The sequence below is a fragment of the Ruditapes philippinarum genome, unplaced genomic scaffold (genome assembly GCF_026571515.1).
Source record: "Ruditapes philippinarum isolate M1 unplaced genomic scaffold, ASM2657151v2 ctg1289_1_1_1_1, whole genome shotgun sequence".
Classification (NCBI taxonomy): domain Eukaryota; kingdom Metazoa; phylum Mollusca; class Bivalvia; order Venerida; family Veneridae; genus Ruditapes; species Ruditapes philippinarum.
Window position 1 is genome coordinate 7,879 of NW_026852445.1, and position 26,293 is coordinate 34,171.

Sequence of the window (26,293 nt, forward strand, 5' to 3'; positions counted from 1 at the left end):
ATCTGGAGGCATGTAACTTTAAATGCAATACCAATTTGCTAATCCGTATCAGGGTGGTTCACAGTTGATTCATTTAAAAACAGGTTTTATTTATGTTAAAATTTATATTATTGCGCGTTTTTACGTTGAAATTTATTGGACAAGGATGGTGTTAATATTATCCATCAACATAACATCAGATTCCGAATAAAAAAGGCAATTTAATAACTTATAGAACAGAACTGTTCCTTTCTGTTTATAACTTATAATTTTCTTTCTTTCAAACAAGTTATATGACCGTGTGTAGACAATAGTGTGTCATACAACCAGTCACTAACGGGTACGTTTGCAACCGTTTATTCTTGTCCATAAAAGCTTTCATGTACCTTTCTTTCTAATCTTTTATAGAAAACAATTCACATTACAGGGACTTTATATCTACATGCCAAAGTCAAATATCCGGTGACTTGATATGACATCGCATTCATTACGTCATAACTTTTGTTGCTGCAAAAAATATCGTGCAAACGGACACCTTCAACTAACCTTCCATTAGCTAGGTAAAATGTCACCATCATATAACAGAATTTAATGTCTTTCGCTGGAAATGGGCAGGTCATTAGAAATAATCAAGTGACCAATAAATAATTGTTTGTTACTTCCTTCGACCAGGAAGATTTTTATGTATAGCATAAAGTTACTGTGACATAATGGACATGTAGAACAGAAACAGAAAGTTAAGTTTAAACAATATTTTATTTATAAGTATTACATTTACATGATAATTGACAAATAATAAATAGTACGGATTGAGTAGGAAGCTAAGCTTTTAACAGAAAGTTTATTCAGTGTTATGCAACAAAATTTGTATGTGACATCTGATCAATGTTAAAAAAAAGAAAGAACATGAAGTAAGCCTGAACACGTTTTTAAATTATACTGAATTATTAGTTCGATTTAAACCAACGGCATATCTTTTGAACCAATCAGAAATAAATGACCGCAAAGATTCAAAATGACACGTAAATATTTTTACTTACATAAAGAAAATTGCCGCTCATATAGCTTTTGATAAGAGATGTTTTCCCACAAGCACAGTCTCCGACGAACACAAGTTTAGATCTCACACATGTTGGGGTATTCCCTGTAGCTCCATCAAGTGGTGGAGTTGAATCGGGTGTTTTTAATTCACCCATTGTTTATAAGTTTTCTTTAACTGTTTCTTGTAACAAATAGTGCCCTTGTATGATACAAATCACAAATTGTAAACACCACTTCTGTTTTTAAAAAATGTTTGCGTTTTTCTTATCATTCAATATAGTTCAATTTATGTGGCTCAATTAACAAAGAGTAAACAATCAGCCTATTCCATGCGTTTCTGTAATTATCTTATTTTTTCGTTCAATCTATTCGTATTTGCTTTTCATTTACAATGTCCGCTATTAGTTTCCTTCTTATCAAATGAACTTTCCATCTATTACATATTACAGGATCGAATTATAGCATTTATTTCATAGATATATTTAAAGATATAGCTTACATTAAACGTCAATTAATTTTGAAATGTATCACCTAGTTTTTACGAACTTATACAATTATCCTCGGGCACTTTTAACAATTGTCAAATTTTCCGCTCGTCTTTTCCGCGTATCTTAATTACTCTACCCGTATTTATGTTATACGTTCGTTTATTTATTTTTCTCGTCTTTTCACAACAACAAAGAAAAATACATCAAAATATCAATTACACATCCACGTACGTAAGCATACAACTATAAACACTAAACTTTGACATTCCGCCAGGTTTTTATAATTTATTTTCTTGAGAAGTTTGAGTCACGTGACTTCTTTTCCCAGATTATACGAAGTTTATAAAAACCGAAGAAACAGCAAAATGGCATTCCAAAGCGAGGCTGCCAGTATAGAAGTAAATTTTACTACTTTCGAATCATAAATATACAAGTTCAAATGCACTATATCACTGTATATGACTGTTTCATATCTATCCAAACCTGTCTTCAGAAACGAAAAAAAAATAGAATTGTTAACAGGTGGTACATCAAACCGGTATATTGCTGGTCAAAAAAAAGGCCTGAAAATGCGAATTACATAATGATAGAACTTACTACGTAGAAGCTTGTAAATATGATCATTCAAACCAATGTCCATTTTATTTGTTGTTGTTGCTGTTATTGTTTTTTTCTCTTTTTTCTCTTTTCCCTCTAATTCCAGATATTGTTTCAAATCAAATTATCTATCTAGTTACAAGTTCATAATTTTTCTTTTATTATATTTATTTATTTATTTTATTTTATTTCATTTTATCATTATTGTTATTATTATTTTATTTTATTTATTTATTTACTTATTTTTATTTTCATTTTTGGAGTAATGAGATAATGATTTGACCGACATACGATGACAAGCTGGAAAGACCTAAGTATATTTATTAAAAAATAAAAGGTTGATGTTTCAGACTGATCTTGATTGTAGTGTTTTGTTTTCAAATGAAACAGAAACAAAATTATTGTTTGGAACAATTCCTCTGTTTGAGAATTGAATAATCTATTAACAACAATGGAATCATAATAATTATTCAATATGTTGGTTCTTTTTCATAATACTGATATGTGATATTGTTACTCGCTTTTTCCCCAAGAAAATGCCATATATTATAAAACTTTATAGTCCAGGCAAAGGGAGTTAACTAGACTTTCTTTTACTTTATATCATGAGTGTTTACCTTTACCCTTTATTTATTTGATCATGTGTAACAAATGTTTGTACATACAAATACATACTCAATAAAACCTGGTTTTCGTCGGTGTTTCCTTCATTCTTTTTCTTTTTTTCTTTCTTTTTTTTGTCGTTGTCTACAGTTGCATTAATAAGCTGATAGAAACTTTACAAATTCCTAATTTAGGGATTCCTAATTTCGGGAAAATCATTGGTTGAACTAGTCTAAATCTTGATCTGGTATAATTTACCTTCATTGCATGTACATAATTATTTTATAATGATTAGCCCTCACGTATAAAGGGAATCAACTTGTACTAGAAATAATATCAATACTAAGATCAAGATTTGTCTCCCTTTAATTATTTTTTTTCTTACTCCGCTTCGAATATTTTTTTAAAAAAAAAAACATTAATCTTTATCGCCGACAAAGAAGCTAAAATACACTTCTGATCACAAGGATCTGAACAGAAAAAAATTATCCAGCGGAAATCATCGAACAATTTTTTAGCTGAAGAGCTGCAGATGTACTGCTATTCATGTTTAATACAGAATTAGTCAAATATAGTACAATTTAAACTCATTATTATGTAAATATGGTATCGCTTATCACGAGGTGTTAAATGTCAGACGTTCAAAAAACTTTAAATTTGGGACATTTGTGATAAGATAAAAGGAGACTTACACTCTAAAAAAACGTGCGATTTTCATCACCTATAGTAACCTATACAAGCACATTGTAAACGACAAGTCGACACTTCGGTCTTTTATGAAAATACTTATTTTTGCATAAAAATATACGTTTAATTCGAGATTTCCGCGTTTCTTTATTAATTTGTCGGTTTTTTATATGACGCCATGGGTCATGCATATCAAAAACGAGTTCTAACGGTGCGTGCTCGTATGAATTTTATAAGTAACTGCATGTTTTCTATTCCCATTTATATTTGCATGCGTGCGCAGTGTGTATGAATTGTATTAGTTACTGCAAGTTTTCTATTCCCGTTTATATATGCATGCGTGCTCAGTTTTAATGCAAGTATAGAGTTTAGTCTTTCTCCATTACATAAATTTTACTTACTAAGATTTTGCACTAAGTTGTCATGCAACTATTTTACTTTCCGAATCTATGTTTTGATACTTTGTTCTTTTTTTTAAATTTTCAATGTCTTAAAACACTTCAATTTAAAAGTATTCTAAAATGTTCATAACTATTTGTTTAAAAATTGAAATCAATCATTTTAAATCATTATGTTTAAATGATGAAAGCATCAGAAACAAGACAAAAATCAAATAAAATTTTTAGAAATTTTAAAAGTTGATATTTTTAATCTGAGTATAAGAATTTGATGCAAACATTTTACAACTAACACTATGAACCAGTATTTTACTGTACAAATGCCTCTTAACGTCGACTGAGTCGGTAGACGCGTTTTTGTAGTGTACACGCAAATATAGTATCATCTGTTGTGAAACGTAGGATAAAAAAATCTCTTTATACCAATTTTCAACTTGCATGTCAAAAGACTTATAAATCGTTTTCTTTAACTGAAAAACCACGATAGATACAAATGTATTAACATTTGCATGATCGTCATTTTAAGAAGCGGTAAAACCAACCATTTAGAAAGCAACTGCATTAAAACTACAAGAATATAAAAACGATTGACTAACTAAAGATAAAATTCATACGAAAAATAAGCTTATGTAAGAACAAAGTGTTCCAGTTTTTTTAATACATACATATTAAGCTTACTTTTGTATGAATTTTACTTAGACAAAATTGTAGGTAAGACATCATGATACCACTTAGTCTGTCCCATAATTCAACAATAACATCTTGGAGGTATTGTAGAACTACAAAATATGCATTTGTTATTCGCAAAATATCAAAAATCAATTTCATTTTACACTCGGTTACATTCTCCCCATGAAATCCGTACTAAATTATCATGCTTTGCTATAATGTAATCGGGTTAAAAGCCCTAATAGCAAGTTATCAGTATAAATAAATAGGTTAAAAAGAAATGAACTGTGATTGTTACTAAGAAAAAAGACACACATAATCAGGGACACATTTCTTTATTGTGTTCTGTACATGTGACGAATGTATCATATATAAGACGTTTAATCTATCTGGTTGCTGTTGTTGTTGTTGTTGTTACTTGCACTATTTGGAAGTGGTGAACAAGCTCCTGGAATCTTTAAATAGAAACAAAGATTAAAATGGCATATTTTTATTATTATAAACATATCATAGTACGATTTAGAAATGATATAAATATCATTATGATATATAAATGATGTTTCAATCATGCGTGTCTTTTCATAATAAATTTATTAAATGAGTTGAATTATAGTGATTAAATACGACGCAGTGCCGATAGTATATATATATATCGCTTTTATTCAACGAGTTTAAAAAAATCCAACATGTAAATTGAACGACACAAATATTAGATTGTTTTTACGATTTAAACTCAATAAGCCTTCAAATGCTAGTTCAATGATCACATAAATGGTAATTGAATGTCAGTGACTTATGGAGAGCAAATAATATAGTGCCTTGCGTTTTATTTTAATATATTTATTCAACCAAAGTGATTTACTAGACGCTTTTATCTTCGATATGCCTAACGGTTCATGTTAACCACACGTTTGAAAATATGTTATCTTGTGACGTCATAGTTTGTTACGTCACAAAAGAGGCAAAATGGCTCTACAGGCACTGTTTATGCAATATTTATTGAATTTAGAAGTGATTGGAGCAATATTTATTAGTCTTTTCTACTGGCAGCAGATATAAAATAGAGAAAATAAGAATCCCTAAAGAAAGTCCAACACAACATAATTGAAAATGTTGCAGGCTTGGTTTGATTGAGCGTACTGTAGAGTGCAAACTACCGTCCACGCCCCCTAGCACCGGCTTAAGCAGAATTCAACATTTAAACATGAAATGGTAATATTTATACCCCCAAAAACGAAGTTTGGGGGGTATATAGGAGTCACCCGGTGGTCGGTTGGTCGGTCGGTCGGTCGGTCCAGACGTCCGTTGCATTTTCTTGTCCGGACCATAACTTGAAGACTAATGGTTGGAATTCAATATAACTGCATACAATGGTCAAGCACATTGAGAGGAAGTGCAGTGCACAAGAATCATAACTCTATCTTGACTAATTACAGAGTTATTGCCCTTTGTTACTTTTCCTTGTCCGGGGCATAACTTGAACACTGCTGGTTGGAATTCAAAACAACTTCATACAATTGTCAAACACAATAAGGGGAAATGCAGTGCACAAGAACCATAACTCTATCTAAAGTAATTACAGAGTTATTGCCCTTTGTTACTTTTCCATTGCTTTCTTTTGTCCGGACCATAACTTGAAGACTAATGGTTGGAATTCAATATAACTACATACAATGGTCAAGCACATTGAGGGGAAGTGCAGTGCACAAGAACCATAACTCTATCTTGACTAATTACAGAGTTATTGCCCTTTGTTACTTTTCCTTGTCCGGGGCATAACTTGAACACTACTGGTTGGAATTCAAAACAACTTCATACAATTGTCAAACACAATAAGGGAAAATGCAGTGCACAAGAACCATAACTCTATCTAAAGTAATTACAGAGTTATTGCCCTTTGTTACTTTTCCATTGCTTTCATTTGTCCGGACCATAACTTGAAGACTAATGGTTGGAATTCAATATAACTACATACAATGGTCAAGCACATTGAGAGGAAGTGCAGTGCACAAGAACCATAACTCTGTCTTGACTAATTACAGAGTTATTGCCCTTTGTTACCTTTCCTTGTCCGGGGCATAACTTGAAAACTACTGGTTGGAATTCAAAACAACTTCATACAATTGTCAAACACAGTAAGGGGAAGTGCAGTGCATAAGAACCATAACTCTATCTAAAGTAATTACAGAGTTATTGCCCTTTGTTACTTTTCCATTGCTTTCTTTTGTCTGGAGTATAACTTGAAGACTAATTGTTGGAATTCATTATAACTTCATACAATGGTCAAGCACATTGAGAGGAAGTGCAGTGCACAAGAACAATAACTCTATCTAAAGTAATTACAGAGTTACTGCCCTTTGTTACTTTTCCATTGCTTTTTTTTGTCCGGAGCATAACTTGAAGACTAATGGTTGGAATTCAATATAACTTCATACAATGGTCAAGCACATTGAGAGGAAGTGCATTGCGCAAGAACCATAACTCCATCTTGACAAATTACAGAGTTATTGCCCTTTGTTACTTTTCCTTGTCCAGAGCATAACTTGAAAACTACTGTTTGGAATTCAATACAACTTCATACAGTTGTCAAGGACATTAAAAGAAAGTGCAGTGCATAAGAGCCATAACTCCATTTTGACAAAATACAGAGTTACTGCCCTTTGATACTTTTCCTTGTCTGGAGCATTACTTAAAACATACTGGTTGAAATTCAAAACAACTTCATACAATGGTCAAGCACAAAAAGAGGGAGGAAGTGCAGTGCACGAGAACTATAACTCCATCTTCAGTATTTATAGAGTTATTGCCCTTTGTTCCTTTTCTTTGTATTTTTGGACTTATTACAGAGTAATTCAATAAAACTTCTTCAATGGTCAACCACATTGAAAGGAAATGCAATATACAAGAACCACAACTATCTTTAATTGCCCACAACCATAACTCTATATTTCAATTCTTTTACAAGGTATTCTGTTACTAGTAACATCCTCATTTCCGAAGCAGTCTTGTGGGGGGGGGGGGGGTATTAATCACTTTTAGTGATAGTTCTAGTTTGAATTTAGAAACATCCGCAGATGTGTCCATACGGTGGTTATCATGGAACCTTCAACGTAACACTTCCGTGCCATTCCATGAAAAGCGACGTATGGTCCCCAAGTAATAGAAAGCGTGTAAACGAGAAAACAATGGGCGGAACTAAATAAAATGGAATTTTGATAGGGGATCAGAGGTTATGAAGCCTGCATATCACAGATAAGACGTCAAAAGACAAAGTTAAAAGGCAGGCAACATTTCCTAAGGGTGATTCAACATTATTCAAGTAGGAATATTGGAACCACCCAAATAGAAAATGCCGAAAAGTTAAAACTAAAAAAAACACAAGCTTTATAAAGCTTTATACATTTAACATAAAATTATGCAGAACCGGAAAAATTTTGACAACCTGTCGTGAACAATATAAAAATATCGCTAACAACAAGTAAGCGCTATTTGCCTTTTATTGTAAAATGTGATGTTTAAGATGTTTATACTGCTGGTAAAACAATATGGTCTGCAGTGAAGTTACATAAAGGAAAATAAAGAAAATATCAACCAGCTGCAGGCGATACAGCTTTAAGAAGAATTTAATATGAGAAAATATGAAGAAACGTGTTTGTTTAATTTTTGTTCCACAAGGCAATAATGTTTCAACAGTACAACTAAACATAGTTATACACTGCACTTACCCATGACATATAAGAGGTACAGAATGGTCTAATATACCAGAGAAGACAGCATGTGCATGTTTTTCACAAGCACCTTCTGTGGCATCACTACCGATGATATCGAGAAGTTGCTGCAGATGAAGTTTCAATGTGGGTGTATCTATCAACGGTGCTTGAAATAGAACACAAAAAAAAACATGTTGAAAGCATGTTATAATATGAACTCAATTAAATAAAGTTTGCTTTGTTTACAGGATTACAACTAAAGCACCTTCTGTTGCATCATTACCAATGATACCGTAAAGTGTTCCGATATGTATTTTGAGTGTCGGTGTGTCTATCAACGTTGCTTTAAACAGAAAACAAATACATGTTGAAAGCTACTTATCACATGAATTCAATTCAATATTGCTTGCTTTGTTTACCGGATGACAAATAAATTAAATCAACTGTGTATTTTAGAACAAAGATGACCTTCATGAAGTGCATTACAATGCAGTATGAAAAAGTTACTATTTAATAATCTGGCAAATAAATATTTAAACTAAATACTAGCTGCTAAATATTCAAATACTTTGTTTTGTATTTCACTATTGTCCTCCAGAGTCCAGTGTAATTTGACTAAAAATAATTTGTAACATTTATACTTACTTATTTGATCTAAGAGATATCTTTTCTCAGGTACTGTAAGAAAATATGTAAACTGTAAGAGAATAGTTTAAAAAGAGAAGGCGGAACATTAAAGAAGATTTGTTGTAATCATAAAATTTTTTGGATGCATCATATCTTATAATTATAGATAAAGAAAGCATTAAATTAACGTTCATCTTTGTACAAATTATTCTAAATCAAGTTTGCAATACTTGCATTAGTTTTTTTTTTAATTTTTCTCCAGTCCTAAATACACGCTACACAAGCAGATAGTTTAAACAAATAATGATGAAAGGCTTAAAATAAAGGAACGCAACAATTTTTTTTTTTGCAAAAAGATCAGATGATCAGATTTTTAAAGATTGTCTATATAAGTATGTGCATATCATGAATTTACCAACTGCGAGACGTTTGACTGAGCTGGTTGACGGTACTATTTGGAAATGGTGAACAAGCTCCTGGAATCTTTAAATAGAAAATAATTCTAAGTGAAACATTCATGGAATTATGTTCAGTTTAATATAGGAAAGGTATGATACATAATATGATACAAAGGTATAGTAGCTTATGTTTTAAACATGTAGTTTTTACAGAGTTTTGACAAATTGCAGTATTTGACAAGCACTTTATATTGTCGCCATTAATTGTGTCGTGAACGAAATAAATGATAAGAGTTGGCTTTTGATAAAAATGATCTTATGTACCAGTTGAAAGCTATGAATGACAACAAAATGTACAAAACAATAAACAATGAATCGATATCGTTCAAAAGCTTAATATATAATAAGCAAATAAGATTACTTGAAAAAAATGAATTTGTTTGTACAAAAGATTCTTCATATAAATTTCGCCAAAATAAGAATGAATAAAGAAGTTTTGACAACAATTTTGTAAAAGTAAATGCTTTATCTGTAATATTTGAGCGAATTTAACAGTATCGACTGTAGGTTTGATAGATAAACGGTAATAAAGATCAGACAAATACTTGCATTATTGTGGTACAGGGAGTTCTACATGCAAATGCGACATGTGAACCAATACCGTCAAGTGCATGGTTGTAACATCATTTTTAGTCATAATTCGATGTCACACAATACAAAAATGTTTACACAGTTACATTTCAGTTAGCAACTATACATAGTTATACACTGCACTTACCCATGACATATAAGAGGTACAGAGTGATCCAATAGACCAGAGAAGACAGCATGTGCAGCTTTTTCACAAGCACCTTCTGTGGCATCACTTCCTATGATATCGAGAAGTTGCTGCAGATGTGTTTTGAGCGTTGGAGTATCTATCAACGTTGCTTTAAACAGAAAACAAATACATGTTGAAAGCTACTTATCACATGAATTCAATTCAATATTGCTTGCTTTGTTTACCGGATGACAAATAAAGTAAATCAACTGTGTATTTTAGAACAAAGATGAGCTTCATAAAGTGCATTACAATGCATTTTGAAAAAGTGACTATTTAATTATCTGGCAATTAGATATTTAAACTAAATACTAGCTGCTAAATATTCACATACTTTGTTTTGTATTTTACTATTGTCCTCCAGAGTCCAGTGTTAATTGACTAAAAATAATTTGTAACATTTATACTTACTTATTTGATCTAAGAGATATCTTTTCTCAGGTACTGTAAGAAAATATGTAAACTGTAAGAGAATAGTTTAAAAAGAGAAGGCTGAACATTATAGAAGATTTGTTTTAATCATAAAAATTTTGGATACATCATATCTTATAATTATAGATAAAGAAAGCATTAAAAAAACGTTCATCTTTGTACAAATTATTCTAAATCAAGTTTGCAATACTTGCATTGTTTTTTTTTTTAATTTTTCTCCAGTCCTAAATACTCATTAAAATTTGGTCACACGCTACACAAGCAGATAGTTTAAACTTAAAATGATGAAAAGCTTAAAATAAAGGAACGCAACAATTTTTTTTTGCAAAAAGATCAGATTTTTAAAGTATGTCTATATAAGTATGTGCATATGATGAATTTACCAACTGCGAGACGTTTGACTGAGCTGGTTGATGGCACTATTTGGAAATGATGAACAAGCTCCTGGAATCTTTAAATAGAAAATAATTCAAAGTGAAACATCCGTAGAATAATTTTTAGTTTAATATAGGAAAGGTATGATACATAATATGATACAAAGGTATAGTAGCTTATGTTTTAAACATGTAGTTTTTACAGAGTTTTGACAAATTGCAGTATTTGACAAGCACTTTATATTGTCGCCATTAATTGTGTCGTGAACGAAATAAATGATAAGAGTTGGCTTTTGATAAAAATGATCTTATGTACCAGTTGAAAGCTATGAATGACAACAAAATGTACAAAACAATAAACAATGAATCGATATCGTTCAAAAGCTTAATATATAATAAGCAAATAAGATTACTTGAAAAAATGAATTTGTTTGTACAGAAGATTCTTCATATAAATTTCGCCAAAATAAGAATGAATAAAGAAGTTTTGACAACAATTTTGTGAAAGTAAATGCTTTATCTGTAATATTTGAGCGAATTTAACAGTATCGACTGTAGGTTTGATAGATAAACGGTAATAAAGATCAGACAAATACTTGCATTATTGTGGTACAGGGAGTTCTACATGCAAATGCGACATGTGAACCAATACCGTCAAGTGCATGGTTGTAACATCATTTTTAGTCATTATTCGATGTCACACAATACAAGAATGTTTACACAGTTACATTTCTGTTAGCAACTATACATAGTTATACACTGCACTTACCCATGACATATAAGAGGTACAGAGTGGTCCAATAGACCAGAGAAGACAGCATGTGCAGCTTTTTCACAAGCACCTTCTGTGGCATCACTACCTATGATATCGAGAAGTTGCTGCAGATGTGTTTTGAGCGTTGGAGTATCTATCAACGTTGCTTTAAACAGAAAACAAATACATGTTGAAAGCTACTTATCACATGAATTCAATTCAATATTGCTTGCTTTGTTTACCGGATGACAAATAAAGTAAATCAACTATGTATTTTAGAACAAAGATGAGCTTCATGAAGTGCATCACAATGCAGTATGAAAAAGTGACTATTTAATTATCTGGCAAATAAATATTTAAACTAAATACTAGCTGCTAAATATTCACATACTTTGTTTTGTATTTTACTATTGTCCTCCAGAGTCCAGTGTTAATTGACTAAAAATAATTTGTAGCATTTATACTTACTTATTTGATCTAAGAGATATCTTTTCTCAGGTACTGTAAGAAAATATGTAAACTGTAAGAGAATATTTTAAAAAGAGAAGGCTGAACATTATAGAAGATTTGTTTTAATCATAAAACTTTTGGATACATCATATCTTATAATTATAGATAAAGAAAGCATTAAAAAACGTTCATCTTTGTACAAATTATTCTAAATCAAGTATGCAATACTTGCATTAGTTTTTTTTTTTAATTTTTCTCCAGTCATAAATACTCATTATAATTTGGTCACACGCTACACAAGCAGATAGTTTAAACTTAAAAATGATGAAAAGCTTAACATAAAGTAACGCAACAAAAAAAAATGCGAAAAGAAGATTCGATTTTTAAAGGTTGTCTATATAAGTATGTGCATATAATGAATTTACCAATTGCGAGACGTTTGACTGAGCTGGTTGACGGCACTATTTGGAAATGGTGAATAAGCTCCTGGAATCTTTAAATAGAAAATAATGCTAAGTGAAACATGCATAGAATTATGTTCAGTTTAATATAGGAATGGTATGATATAATATGATACAAAGGTGTAATGGCTTAAGTTTTAAATATGTTGTTTTAACAGAGTTTTGACAAATTGCAGTATTTGACATGCACTTTATATTGTCGCCATTAATTGTGTCGTGAACGTAATAAATGATAAGAGTTGGCTCGTCATAAAAAATATATTATGTACCTGTTCAAAGCTATAATTGACAACAAAAATGTACAAAACCATAAACAATTAATCGATATCGTTCAATGGATAATACAATGAACAAACAAGATTACTTGAAAAATGAATTTGTCTATACATAAAATGCTGAATATAAACTTGACAAAATGTGAATGAATAAAGAGGCTTTTTTACAACAATTTTGTAAAAAAGATTTTTTTATTTTGAAATATTTGACCAAGTATAGGAGTTTCGTCTGTAGGTTAGATAGATAGAGGATGATTAAGATCAGACAAATACTTGCATTATTGTGGTACAGGGAGTTCTACAAAGCAAATACAACATGCAAATGCAACATGTGAACCAATACCGTCATGTGCATGGTTGTAACATCATTTTTAGTCATTATTTGCTGTCACACAATACAAAAATGTGTAAAAAGTTATATTTCTGTAAGCAACTATACATAGTAATACAATGCACTTACCCATGACATATAAGAGGTACAGAATGGTCCAAAAGACCAGAGAAGACAGCATGTGCAGCTTTTTCACAAGCACCTTCTGTGGCATCACTACCAATGATATCGAGAAGTTGCTGGAGATGAATTTTCAATGTGGGTGTATCTATCAACGATGCTTGAAATGGAAAAGAATATGTTGAAAGCTTCTCATCATGTGAATTTAATTCAATAATTGCTTGCTTTGTTTATCGGATGATAAATTAAGTAAATCAACTGTATCAAAGATGAGCTTTATGAAGTGCATTATAATGCAGTAAGAAATTGTGACTATTTAATTACGTGGCAAGTAAATATTAAAACTGAATACTAGCTGGTCAATATCCACATACTTTTGTTGTTATTTTTACTATTGTCCTTTATAGTCCAGTGTTTATTGATTATATATAATTAGTAGCATTTATACTTACTTAATTGATCTAAGAGATATCTTTTCTCAGGTACTGTAAGAAAATATGTAAACTGTAAGAGAATATTTTAAAAAGAGAAGGCTGCACATTATAGAAGATTTGTTTTAATCATAAAAATTTTGGATACATCATATCTTATAATTATAGATAAAGAAAGCAATAAAAAAAACGTTCATCTTTGTACAAATTATTCTAAATCAAAATCGCAATACTTGCATTAATTTTTTTTTAATTTTTCTCCAGTCCTAAATACTTATAAAAATTTGGTCACACGCTACACAAGCAGATAGTTTAAACTTAAAATGATAAAAAGCTTAAAATAAAGGCAGGCAACATTTTTTTTTTTTTGCAAAAAGATCAGATTTTTAAAGTATGTCTATATAAGTATGTGCATATGATGAATTTACCAACTGCGAGACGTTTGACTGAGCTGGTTGATGGCACTATTTGGAAATGGTGAACAAGCTCCTGGAATCTTTAAATAGAAAATAATGCAAAGTGAAACATCCATGGAATTATGTTCAGTTTAATACAGGAAAGGTATGATACATAATATGATACAAAGGTATAGTAGCTTATGTTTTAAACAAATTGCAGTTTTTACAGAGTTTTGACAAATTGCAGTATTTGACAAGCACTTTATATTGTCGCCATTAATTGTGTCGTGAACGAAATAAATGATAAGTTGGCTTTTGATAAAAATGATCTTATGTACCAGTTGAAAGCTATGAATGACAACAAAAATGGTCAAATCAATAAACAATCGATTTCGGTCACAAGCTTAATATACTATAAGCAAATAAGATTACGTTAAAAAAAAATGAACATTTGTCTGTACAGAAGTTTCTGAATATTAATTCGACATAATGACAATGCATAAATATGTTTTTGACAACGATTTTGTGAAAGTGAATGCTTTATCTGAAATATTTGAGCGAATATAACAGTATCGACTGTCTGTTAGATAGATTAAGGTTAATAAAGTACAAACAAATGCTTGCATTATTACGGAACCGTAAGTTCTACAAAGAAAATACGACATGTGAACATTTCTGTGAGCAACGTAACATAGTTTTACACTGCACTTACGAATGGCATATAAGTGGTACAGAATGGTCCAATAGACCAGAGAAGATAGCATGTGCAGCTTTTTCACAAGCACCTTCTGTGGCATCACTACCAATGATATCGAGAAGTTGCTGCAGATGGTCTTTCAATGTGGTAGTATCTATCAACTGGGCTTAAAATAGAACACAAAATAATGTTGAAAACATCTTATCATATGAAATTAATTCAATAATTGCTTGCTTTGTTTACCGGATGACAAATAAAGTAAATCAACTGTGACTTTTAAAACAAAGAGGATCTTTTAAAGGTTTATTATAATGCATTAAGAAATTGGGACTATTTAATTATGTGACAAATAAATATTTAAACTAAATACTAGCTACTCAATATTCACATCCGTACTGTTGTCCTTAAGAGTCAAGTGTTTATTTATTATATCTAATAAGTAGCATTTATACTTACTCAACTGATCTATGAGAAATCTTTTCTCGGGTACTGTAAGAGAATATGTAACTGTTAAAGAATATTTGAAAAAAAGGAGGCTGAATATTAAATTATAAACAAAGTCGGATACTTCAATTGAAATTACCCATTTCTAAAGATAAAAAGACATTTCAATAAAAAAAATCTTCAAAAATCGGTTCATCACTATTTGTCTTTACCAAATAAAAATTTTGAACACTTCAATTTTTTTAATAATGCCAATATTTTTATTCATTTACTAATTAATTTTGATGTAGATAATTTGCAATACACGGTCATCTTTGCACACATCATTCTTATACAAAACGCAATACTCGCACCCCCCCCCCCCCCCCCCCAGTTCTATATATTATTTTAAATTTGGCCACATGCTGCACAAGCAGATAGTTTAAACATATTTTGATAAAAGAAATAATTTATAGATCTTAAAATATATGAACGCGACAAAAATATTATTTTGCGAAAAGAAGACCAAGCTTGGTAGGTGAATATGATGAATTTACCAACTGCGAGACGTTTGACTGAGCTGGTTGATGGCACTATATGGAAATGGTGAATAAGCTCCTGTAATCTTTAAATAGAAAAATAATGCCATAGAATTATATTCAGTTTAATATAGGAATGGTATGATATATTGTGATACAATGTATAATGGCTTATGTTTAAAACATGTATACATATAGTATTTGCAAACTTTTGGCAAATTGCAGTATCTGACAAGCACTTTCTACTGTAGCAATTAATTGTGCCGTGAACGAAATAAATGATAAGAGTTGGCTTTTGATAAAGATAATCTTATGTACCAGTTGAAAGCTATGAATGACAACAAAAATGGTCAAATCAATAAACAATCAATTTCGGTCACAAGCTTAATATACTATAAACAATCAAGATTACTTTAAAAAAACAACATTTGTCTGTACAGAAGATTCTGAATATTAATTCGACCTAATGACAATGCATAAAGATGTTTTTGACAACGATTTTGTGAAAGTGAATGCTTTATCTGAAATATTTGAGCGAATATAACAGTATCGACTGTCTGTTAGATAGATTAAGGTTAATAAAGAACAAACAAATGCTTGCATTATTACGGAACCGTAAGATCTACAAAGAAAATACGACATGTGAACATTTCTGTGAGCAACGTAACATAGTTTTACACTGCACTTACGAATGGCATATAAGTGGTACAGAATGGCCTAATAGACCAGAGAAGATAGCATGTGCAGCTTTTTCACAAGCACCTTCTGTGGCATCACTTACCAATGATATCGAGAAGTTGCTGCCAGATGGTCTTTCAATGTGGTAGTATCTATCAAACTGGGCTTAAAATAGAACACAAAATAATGTTGAAAACATCTTATCATATGAAATTAATTCAATAATTGCTTGCTTTGTTTACTGGATGACAAATAAAGTAAATCAACTGTGACTTTTAAAACAAAGAGGATCTTTTAAAGGTTTATTATAATGCATTAAGAAATTGGGACTATTTAATTATGTGACAAATAAATATTTAAACTAAATACTAGCTACTCAATATTCACATCCGTACTGTTGTCCTTAAGAGTCAAGTGTTTATATAAATCTAATAAGTAGCATTTATACTTACTTAATTGATCTAAGAGATATCTTTTCTCTGGTACTGTAAGAGAATATGTAAACTGTAAGAGAATATTTTAAAAAGAGAAGGGTGAACATTAAAGAAGATTTGTTGTAATCATAAAGTAGTTGGATACATCAAATTGAATTGAAATCATTTTATAATCATAGAAAAAGAAAGCATTTCAATAAAAAAAAACTTCAAAATCTGTTCGATGCATCTTTTGAACACTTCAAATTTTTATAATGTCAATATATAGTTTCTCAAATTAATTTGAGTTAGATAATTTCTATTAGATGTTCATCTTTACACAAATTATTCTAAATCAAGTTTGCAATACTTGCATTAGTTTTCTTTCTAATTTTTCTCCAGTTCTAAATACACGGTACACAAGCAAATAATGATGAAAGGCTTAAAATAAAGGAACGCAACACAAAAGTTTTGCGAAAAGAAGATTCGATTTTTAAGTATGTTTATATAAGTATGTGCATATGATGAATTTACCACCTGCGAGACGTTTGACTGAGCTGGTTGACGGCACTATTTGGAAATGGTGAACAAGCTCCTGGAATCTTTAAATAGAAAAAAAAAATGCAAAGTGAAACATGCATAGAATTATGTTCAGTTTAATATAGGAAAGGTATGATATAATATGATACAAAGGTATAATTGGCTTTTGATTAAACGTGTAGTTTTTACAGAGTTTTGACAAATTACAGTATTTGGCAAGCACTTTATATTGTTGTCATTAATTGTGTCGTGAACAAAATAAATGATAAGACGTAAGATTTGGCTTATGATAAAAAAGATATTATGTACCTGTGGAAAGCTATAAATGCAACAATTTTGTGAAAGTGAATGTTATTTTCTGAAATATATGACGGAATATATCAGTATCGACTGTCTGTTAGATAGATACAGGTTATAAAGATGAGAAAAAAAGTTACATTATTATGAAACAGTGAGTTCTTTAAAAAAAAATACGACATATGAACCAATACGGACAAGTGCATGGTTGTAACATCTTGTCGTTTAAGCCTTGACCGTGGTCACAAAATATGATAATATTTAAGCAGTTAAATTTCTGAAAGCAACTTAACATAGTTTTACACTGAACTTACGAATGGCATATAAGTGGTACAGAATGGTCCAATAGACCAGAGAAGATAGTATGTGCAGCTTTTTCACAAGCACCTTCTGTGGCATCACTACCAATGATATCGAGAAGTTGCTGCAGATAGGCTTTCAATGTGGATATATCTATCGACGATGCTTGAAATGGACATAAAACATGTTAAAAGTATCTTATCGTATGAATTCATTTCAATAATTGCTTGCTTTGTTTACCGGATGACAAATAAAGTAAATCAACTGTGTTTTTAGAACAAAGTGGAGCTTTTTGAAGTGCATCATAATGCAGTAAGAAATAAATCAAATAATAGTTGCTCAATGTTAACATGCCAGTTTATATATTTTACTGTTGTCCTTTAGAAACCAGTGTTTATTGATTAAATCTAATAAGTAGCATTTATACTTACTCAAATGATCTAAGAGATATCTTTTCTCAGGTACTGTAAGAGAATATGTTTAAAAGAGAAGGCTGAACATTATAGACAATTTGTTTTAATCATAAAGAAAGTAGGATACTTCAAACTGAAATCACCTAAAATTATAAGAGATAAACAAACCATTTCAATAAAAAAGCCTTAAAATCTGTTCGTTACTATTTGTCTTTACTTAATCAAAATTTTGACTACATCAAATTTCCATAATGCCAATATTTTAATTCGTTAACTAATTAATTTGATGTAGATGATTTGATCAAACGCTCATCTTTGCACAAATATTTCTTATACAATTTCGCAATACTTGCATTAATTTTGTAAGGTTTCTCCAGTATTATAAACTATGGTGGCTGATTTGTGCCATTCTTCCCACCAAGCAAAAACACGCTAATTAGCGCCCCCGCAAATAAGCGTGTTTTCGCTCTGCGCCTCCCCACCATCTAAACTTGTTAATTCTCGGCTTCTCGCTTGGCGGGGTCGCGGTACGAAAACACGCAAATAGCGGGTCGCGCGGCGAAATTTTATTCTTTATATATTCGCCCAGCGCCCTCGCTAATGAGTGTGTTTTTACTCCGCGCCCCGCCATTTAAACTTGTTTATTCTCGACATTTCGCTCCGTGGGGTCGCGGGACGAAAACAAGCTTATTAGCGTTATTTATTTATTCATTTAATAAACTTCGCCCCGCGCCCCCGCTAATTAGCTTGTTTTCGTCCTGCGACCTCGCCGTTTTATTTCTTGAACCTCGCTTCGCAACACGCAACATCGCTTCGCACCCCGCGAGGCGGAATTATATTTATTAATCTTCGCCCCGCGCCCTAGTTAATAAGCGTGTTTTCGTTTAGCGCCCCGCCATTTTAACTTTTCAATTTTCGACTTTTCACTTGGCGGGGTCCGGAGGCGAAAACACGAATGGCACCAATCAGCAACCATAATAAACTCTTAAAAGATGAAATAAATAAGTAAAAGATTGCGAAAAAATGCGAAAATAGTCCACACTTGATAATTCAACTTTATAGAAAATATGTTTATATAAGTTTGCGCATATAATGAATTTACCAACTGCGAGACGTTTGACTGAGCTGGTTGATGGCACTATTTGGAAATGATGAACAAGCTCCTGTAATCTTTAAATAGAAAATGATATAAAGTAAAACTTTCATAGATTAATTTTCCGTAAACATTTAAATGACATGGTACAGTAAACATTTGCAAGGTACAGAAGCTGCATTTTGAAACATGTATAAATGTGGTATTAATAGTTTTATAACGACTTGCTTGCAGTATTGACAAGAACTTCCTACTGTTCAGATTTATTTTGTTGTGAACGACAAAAATAAAAATAAAAACAATGAATCGATATCGTTCAAACTAGATATTGTTTGAAACACTAAATTTGCTTCTGAATCTTGTAGCAATGCACTTTTCGAGATGACGAAATGTAAAATTAATTCCCGGAAATGAACAAAGATATTATTGACAGCGCTTGTGTTGTATGAAGATATGACTGAATATTTCAGTATCGATTGTAGTTTAGATAGATAATGGTTGATAAATTATACATGTAAAATACGACATATGAACCAATACGGACAATTGCGTGATAGTAACATCTTAATAAAAACATGAATGTTTTAGTATTTTGTCACTGTCACACAAGATAATAATGTTACTACAGTAGTACGTGTAAATAAAAGTAAACAATTAATACTCTGCACTTACGAATGGCATATAAGAGGTACAGAATGGTCCAATAGACCAGAAAAAACAGTATGTGCAGCTTTTTCACAAGCACCTTCTGTGGCATCACTACCAATGATATCGATAAGTTGCTGGAGATGAAGTTTCAATGTGGGTGTATCTATCAACGATGCTTGAAATAGAAAACATTTTCTCATTATAACAATTTTTGTTACGCACCCTTGCACAAGCTAAGTCAGTGTGAAAAAATATTTTTAAAATGTAGGCCTACTGGTATGGATTTACAAAAGACTTACCTGCTCTCAATTCTGTTAAGATTTAACATTGTTTATCAGGCAATCAACATTTTAGAATTTATTTTGCTATTAGAAGTTGCACTTGTTTTATGTTATGACCAGAAAGCATTTAACCGATACGAGACAAAATTTATGTGTACCTCCATTTTACTTAAATCTTATTCAAAACAAAAAAAATAACGTTAATCTTAAAATACATATACTTACTGATAGTTTCTATAAATCTTTTCTCGGGGACTGCCATGGCCAGGGCGGGTAAAATAATAAGTAATGTAAACAGTTTCATCTTGATCTGTAAATAAAACATTAACTAAAAATCAAACAATCTCGTTCATTTCAGAACCATTTCGGGTTTTACATTAAAATTCCAGGATTAAGAATCGCGGATTCAAACTCGTAAGATAAGTGTGGATACTGTACATATAAATCAACAAAATTGTAGCATGACCAGGAATGTAGGGGAAAAAGATCTTTATACATGATAGTAAATAAAAGAATATAGACGTCTCAATTCCAATAGAAATTTAGAGTCTCTAAAAAGTGCAAGTAAAATGTACAAAAAGGAAATAAGATTAAAGGTTAATAAGTATAATAAAACTATTTACATTAAGTTCAGAAATTTAGGTCGTTCAGACCGCAGAGCTCATTGGTCTTTAATGAATAAGCACTCTTTAGAAAGAATAAAAAATTACGTCCAATCTTAGTGCAGAGGCGTTTTATGAACATTTCAGTTAATTAAATGAAAATAATGAGAAAGGGGATGTTGATATTGACATTATCAATATTTCAGATTATACTTTTGAATGGCGAAATTTTGAATGCTATTAATGGCTTAAGTAATAACAAAGCTTGTTCTTTACATGACAATAATTGAACGAGTATATCAAGTACTCTAAAGATATCATGCTGTCTGTTTTAAATGATTTCTTTTTAAACAATTAATGTTATCTTTTAACTCAGCATGTGCCCCAGAAGACGGATGCAAAGGAGTTGTCTTTCCTATTTTTAAAAAAAGGTGATATAAATAACCTATACAACTACAGAGGAATCACTAAAGTTGTTTAGTATTCTCAATTACAGACTTAATACTTTTCTAGAAAATTCATGATTATTATGTAAAGAGCAGCATCGTTTTCGTAAAGATTATGGAACTGTAGATCATATATTTACTTTGAAATTGTCATTTGATTTTAATCTTAGTAAGAATACGGAATTATATTGTGCATTTGTCGATTATAAAAAAATACTTTCGATTCTGTAAATAGAACATTTTATGGAAGAAACTTTTAAAGCACAAAGTAGATCATAAAATGCTAGGAGTAATTTATAATATTAATGACAAAACTAAATCATGCAACCAGGATTTATCAACTTCTTTTACAAGTGCAACAAGGTGTCCGTCAAGATGAAAACGGATCACCTGTTCTTTGGATATCTCAGATATGTATAATGCACGGTCTGTTAAAATGTACTAAGTGATGATATAGCAGAGGTTTATTTTAAATTGTTTTTACTGCTTTACGCTGATGATATACTGTAATTTTTGCAGAATCCGCGTCTGATTTTCAATAAGTGCTATGTCTTCTTATAACGAGTTAAGGAAACTTCTTTTTTTTCAAAAGGATAATGTAGAAATACACATTCTTTTTACTTCAACAATGCCATACATGGTATCAAGATTAATCTTAATACTTAATAAACTAAACTAAATATCTTTGTGACCAAGCTAGAAAAATATGTCTGTTGTCATATGGTGTAGGAGTCTGGGATGTAGGTAACATATTGTATTGTAAAACAGATTCAGTTGAAATATCGTGAACTCATAATGGATAGCTCAGGTTAAAATCATTGGAAGAGCTTGGTTTTGCTGGATACCGGATGAACCAATCTGTATTGTCGACTTTCTATTAACAAATACTCTGAAAAGTAGAATCAAAGAACAATATGTTCAAATGTGTCATGAACAGGTGTTTAACTCTAGCAAATGTATCACTTACAGAATTAAATTTTAAATCGTCATTTTAGTAAGAACCTTATTCATAACTTTTAACTTGGCGCTATGTAGATTTAGATTTAGCAAGAATAATATCTATTGTGAAAAAATGTTTACCACCTTCTAGTGAGTCTTTTTTGTCAAGTATTGTCTTGAGTTTCATTATTTGATTTATTTATTTTTTTTTATGGATTTTATTTAATTTTTTATTTAATCTTTATCATCTTTTTTGTCTTATGACATTTGTAATCGCATTATGACACTTCTTATAATGCCAGTGATACTGGTTAAACAGGCATGGTGTGGTTATAACTTGGGATTTCATTAACCCCATGTTGTGGTTACACCATGGCAACGCGTCACTTCATTTGGTTAGGAATTTTCATGATGTGGTTGCATTGTGTTACTAGTATTTTATCACTTTCTGGTCTCTCATCTCTATAAGTAAAATATAAGTATCTCTAGTTTTATTATTGTATTTTATAAGTATCTCTAGTATTGTATTTATCATGCAAATTAGTATGCCCACAATACTAATAAAACATGAATTATTTGTGACAGAATTTCGTAAAAATTAAAATCCTAGCTGATACTCCAAGATGAATAAGCTTTATGACTTGATTGTAATCTTGCCGTCTGTTGCTTTTTGTAATTGTTGTTGTTGTTGTTGTTTTGATATTTAAGTCGCTATTAATTTTTTACATTTCCAGTTGTATTCCAGCCATGCAATATTGGGTCTATTACTGCTGGGTTTTTTTATTCGTATACTGCGCATAATTTTAATTGATAAGCGTGTTCATACTAGTTTATATTGTGTGCGCATTAATAATCATTTTTATTGCTATTTTCTTTTATAGTTTGTTACTGGTACTTATTTCTATTGACTGTCCCAATAAGTTATGGACAACAGAGATTAAATGCAAAATACTCTTTACTGACATTTCAAACGCTATTGCTGAGTGAACATGCAAACATTAGAACAAATTATAAGGCTATCTAGGAATGCAATGCTTTCCACGCTCCAATGTCAAAATAACGTCAAGTGACATTATGTCAATGTCTCTTTTTTCTTTACTATCAGCTCTGTGAGGGATGCACTTTTAAGTAAAGCCACCTTCTTAAACTAGACATAAACATACTGATTTTTTTGAAATTCTCAGCACACTAAATGTTTTACAATCTTAAATTTCTAAAAGACTGGAACTGTTTGATATTTGTCTTCATTAACAATGTTTTGTTTTAATTTTCTCCTGTGATCATAATTGCTTGACTACGGGCATACCATTTTTGCTTCATTTTTTGTCATCTGTGACAGGTTTCTTATGACACTTGTATATCAACGATCACAAAACATTCTGGTCCATTTCCATGTGTTTTAACTTGTTTCACATGACCGTAGATGCCATTTAGCACTAAAAGCAAAATCGTGTAAATGCTGATTCAGACTCACGAGTCAATCTGAATATATACCAAGACAAAAAGTTAGAATTTCGGATAAAATGATTTCTATGCAAATAACTGAGCAAACCAGGGGGGTGGGGGCTCCTATTTATGTTTTAATAATAGAGCTATTCAACTAGGAATTCAAATGTAGTGAACGGCAAAAACGGCAGAATTAAAAATGTTTCATCCTTAGTTTGATTGAGCCTGTTTAATTTGCTAAACTCAATTATACACATTTTTCTTTTCATTCTTTCTTATTTCAAAAATTCGTATTTTGCATTCCGTAATAATTATTTTGTACTTTTAGCTGTTATTTCGTTTTCACAGTTAAATTTTTGAACACACAAACATTTTACATGTGTATATATTTTACAAGTATTTCGTCTTCATCGTTAAATCTATATATTATTCCGTTTTGATGATATAAATTATTTATATACTGCCACAGACAATTTTATTTTCATATCTTTATATTAAATGTTGTCTACAGCTTACCTCTTAAGTAAGTCCAACTGTAAGCTAATCAATGAGGATGATTAGGGGGATTTTCTTGTCTTTTATAGGTTCAGTGTAAATTACGTAAGTGATGCACTTTGTCAAGGTTCTAACTTATCGCATTTCAAGCATGTCACATGACGCGGGATATATGAGTATGCATGTTTAACATACACTTGCCGACAAAGCTGACCCTCCATTCTACTTTTTTTCCAAGATAAAACCAAGTGTATTATGCCATTTGTTTAACCATTATTTGACAAATTGAATCAAATTTGTTCATTTCTATGCTCCCTGAAGGGAGAGTATATATCCGCTGCCGTGCCTGTCATTCCGTCATCCCGTCCGTCCTTCCTGCCGTTTTGTCTGGAGAATAACTTGAAAAGTATTGAAGGAATCTTATTAAAACTTCACAGAGTGACAGAGACCATTGACAGGAAGTGCAGTGTTCAAGAATCATAACTAAAGTTTTGATTTATCTCTTTTAAATTAAAAACGCTTGTTCAGAGTATAACTTCAAAACTATCAATGATATCTTATTGAAATTTCACATAGTTGTAGAGGCAAAAAAGTGCAGGGTCAAAGAACCATGAATCTACATTGCTTAGGTTTTTAGTTATCACCCTTTATAATATTAGAAATGCTTGTGCGCATAAAGACTTGAAAAATATTGAAGGATGAGGAAGTGAAGTATGCAAAAGCCATAATTCTTTCTTGTTTAATTCTTTTAATTTTCTCCCTTTATGATACTTAAAGAGTTCTAATAATGCTTTGGTCACTTAGGTTAAGATCAACGTCACTGATGCTTAAAATAGATTTTAGACTTTTGCTCATACAGCTTTTGTTTGTTTACTACTTTCTTTAATGTTTAGTATGAAGATACTTTTGGTGGTCCTGTACTTTTTGTGAAGTAAAGGGGCAGTTGCTTTAAACTTATTATATAAGCTCAATTGCGAAAAAAGTTCTTACAACTTATATTAATCACTTTCGAATATGCTTCCTGGAACCAACCAGTACTGGTATAATATGAAGCAACATGGTCGTGACCCGATTAGGGCTCAACCCCATGATCCCTGTTAAAAGGCAGACACCTTAACCACTAGGCCATCGCTAAATGGGACAATTGGAATACTAAGGTCAAGGTCACTGGTGCTAAAATTAGTTGTTATACATTGCTTATACAGCCTATATTTTTCTAATTCAGTAGATACATATCATGGGTGGTACTTGAACTGTGGGTGAAAAAGGAGGAATCATTTGTTACAAGGTCAAGATTTTTCAAAAAGGAGTTTTACAATTTTTCTCATGCAACCTTTATTAATTGACTGGTGTATTTCATATCAGGCCAACAGATAAAAGGGTCAAAGTCAACTACTTTAACCTTTCTTCAATTTTGGAAACAATTAAAACGAAGTACTTCAAAATACAAGCGTTTATTTTATTTATGTTTATACTTAAAAAAGTATTGTTTTCACTGCAAATATTCTTTAAATTTTTTGATGCTAATAGTAGTGCTTCTGATAGCAGTCACTTTAAGTGCTGTTTACGATGAATCATTTTAATTGCTGTAAACAACTAAAATACAATTCTGGTGAGGACAAACTTTTGTAATTGCTTTGAACAACCAAAATAAATTTGGATAAATTTCTTGCTGTTAACAAGTAAAACGTAAGTTTCCAGGCCTGTTTTATTAAATGTTCATTTTCTGTTACGCAGTACAATCTGGTGACATTCCAAAACCAGATGAAATTCTATATTCTAAAACTTCATTTTTAGATATATTTTTTTTAAACAATGACTAGTATAAGATAACGTACCGCACTAACACAATTAGCTATGTGACCATATCTTGATTTTAAACGTTTTATTTAAGATTTAAGATTTTAATGAAGTATTTAAGTGCAATTTTAGTTTAGATAAGTGCGCACGGTCATCAATTCTTTGACGCCTCTTCTTTTTGTGTATACAAACGGCATTGA

At 31.1% G+C, this 26,293-nt stretch overlaps 1 protein-coding gene across 10 annotated transcripts; it reads right to left on the reverse strand.

Annotated features, from left to right (window-relative positions):
* Window positions 1–4,778: 4,778 nt before the first annotated feature.
* On the reverse strand, window positions 4,779–24,438 carry LOC132760581 (uncharacterized). Of its 10 annotated transcripts, none has more exons than XM_060752594.1 (22): window positions 24,315–24,390; window positions 20,591–20,675; window positions 20,109–20,259; window positions 19,446–19,513; window positions 18,362–18,394; window positions 17,945–18,095; window positions 15,721–15,788; window positions 15,197–15,229; window positions 14,756–14,906; window positions 14,074–14,141; window positions 13,667–13,699; window positions 13,224–13,374; window positions 12,453–12,520; window positions 12,046–12,078; window positions 11,593–11,743; window positions 10,833–10,900; window positions 10,429–10,461; window positions 9,976–10,126; window positions 9,215–9,282; window positions 8,818–8,850; window positions 8,188–8,338; window positions 4,779–4,917 (listed from the first exon to the last, which is right to left on the reverse strand). In XM_060752594.1, exons 2-22 carry the CDS (start codon window positions 20,667–20,669, stop codon window positions 4,848–4,850), a joined length of 1,812 nt encoding a protein of 603 aa, XP_060608577.1. In that variant the 5' UTR covers window positions 20,670–20,675; window positions 24,315–24,390; the 3' UTR covers window positions 4,779–4,847. The 10 variants fall into 10 exon arrangements, with proteins under 10 accessions (XP_060608577.1, XP_060608568.1, XP_060608635.1 ...); XM_060752585.1 differs by lacking the exon at window positions 15,721–15,788 and adding an exon at window positions 17,328–17,395; XM_060752652.1 differs by lacking the exons at window positions 12,453–12,520; window positions 13,224–13,374; window positions 13,667–13,699; window positions 15,721–15,788 and adding an exon at window positions 17,328–17,395 and having other exon boundaries at window positions 24,315–24,438.
* Between the last annotated feature and the right edge of the window lie 1,855 nt (window positions 24,439–26,293).

Bases quoted from the DNA above. Each gene is read 5' to 3' on its own strand.
- LOC132760581 (XM_060752594.1), bottom strand. From the start codon at position 20,669: ATGAAACTGTTTACATTACTTATTATTTTACCCGCCCTGGCCATGGCA. The intron at 14,907-15,196 runs GTAAGTATAAAT...TTCTATTTTAAG, and splicing joins ATTTCTCATAGATCAGTTGA to CCCAGTTGATAGATACTACC. The intron at 4,918-8,187 runs GTAAGTGCAGTG...TTCTATTTAAAG, and splicing joins GTACCTCTTATATGTCATGG to ATTCCAGGAGCTTGTTCACC.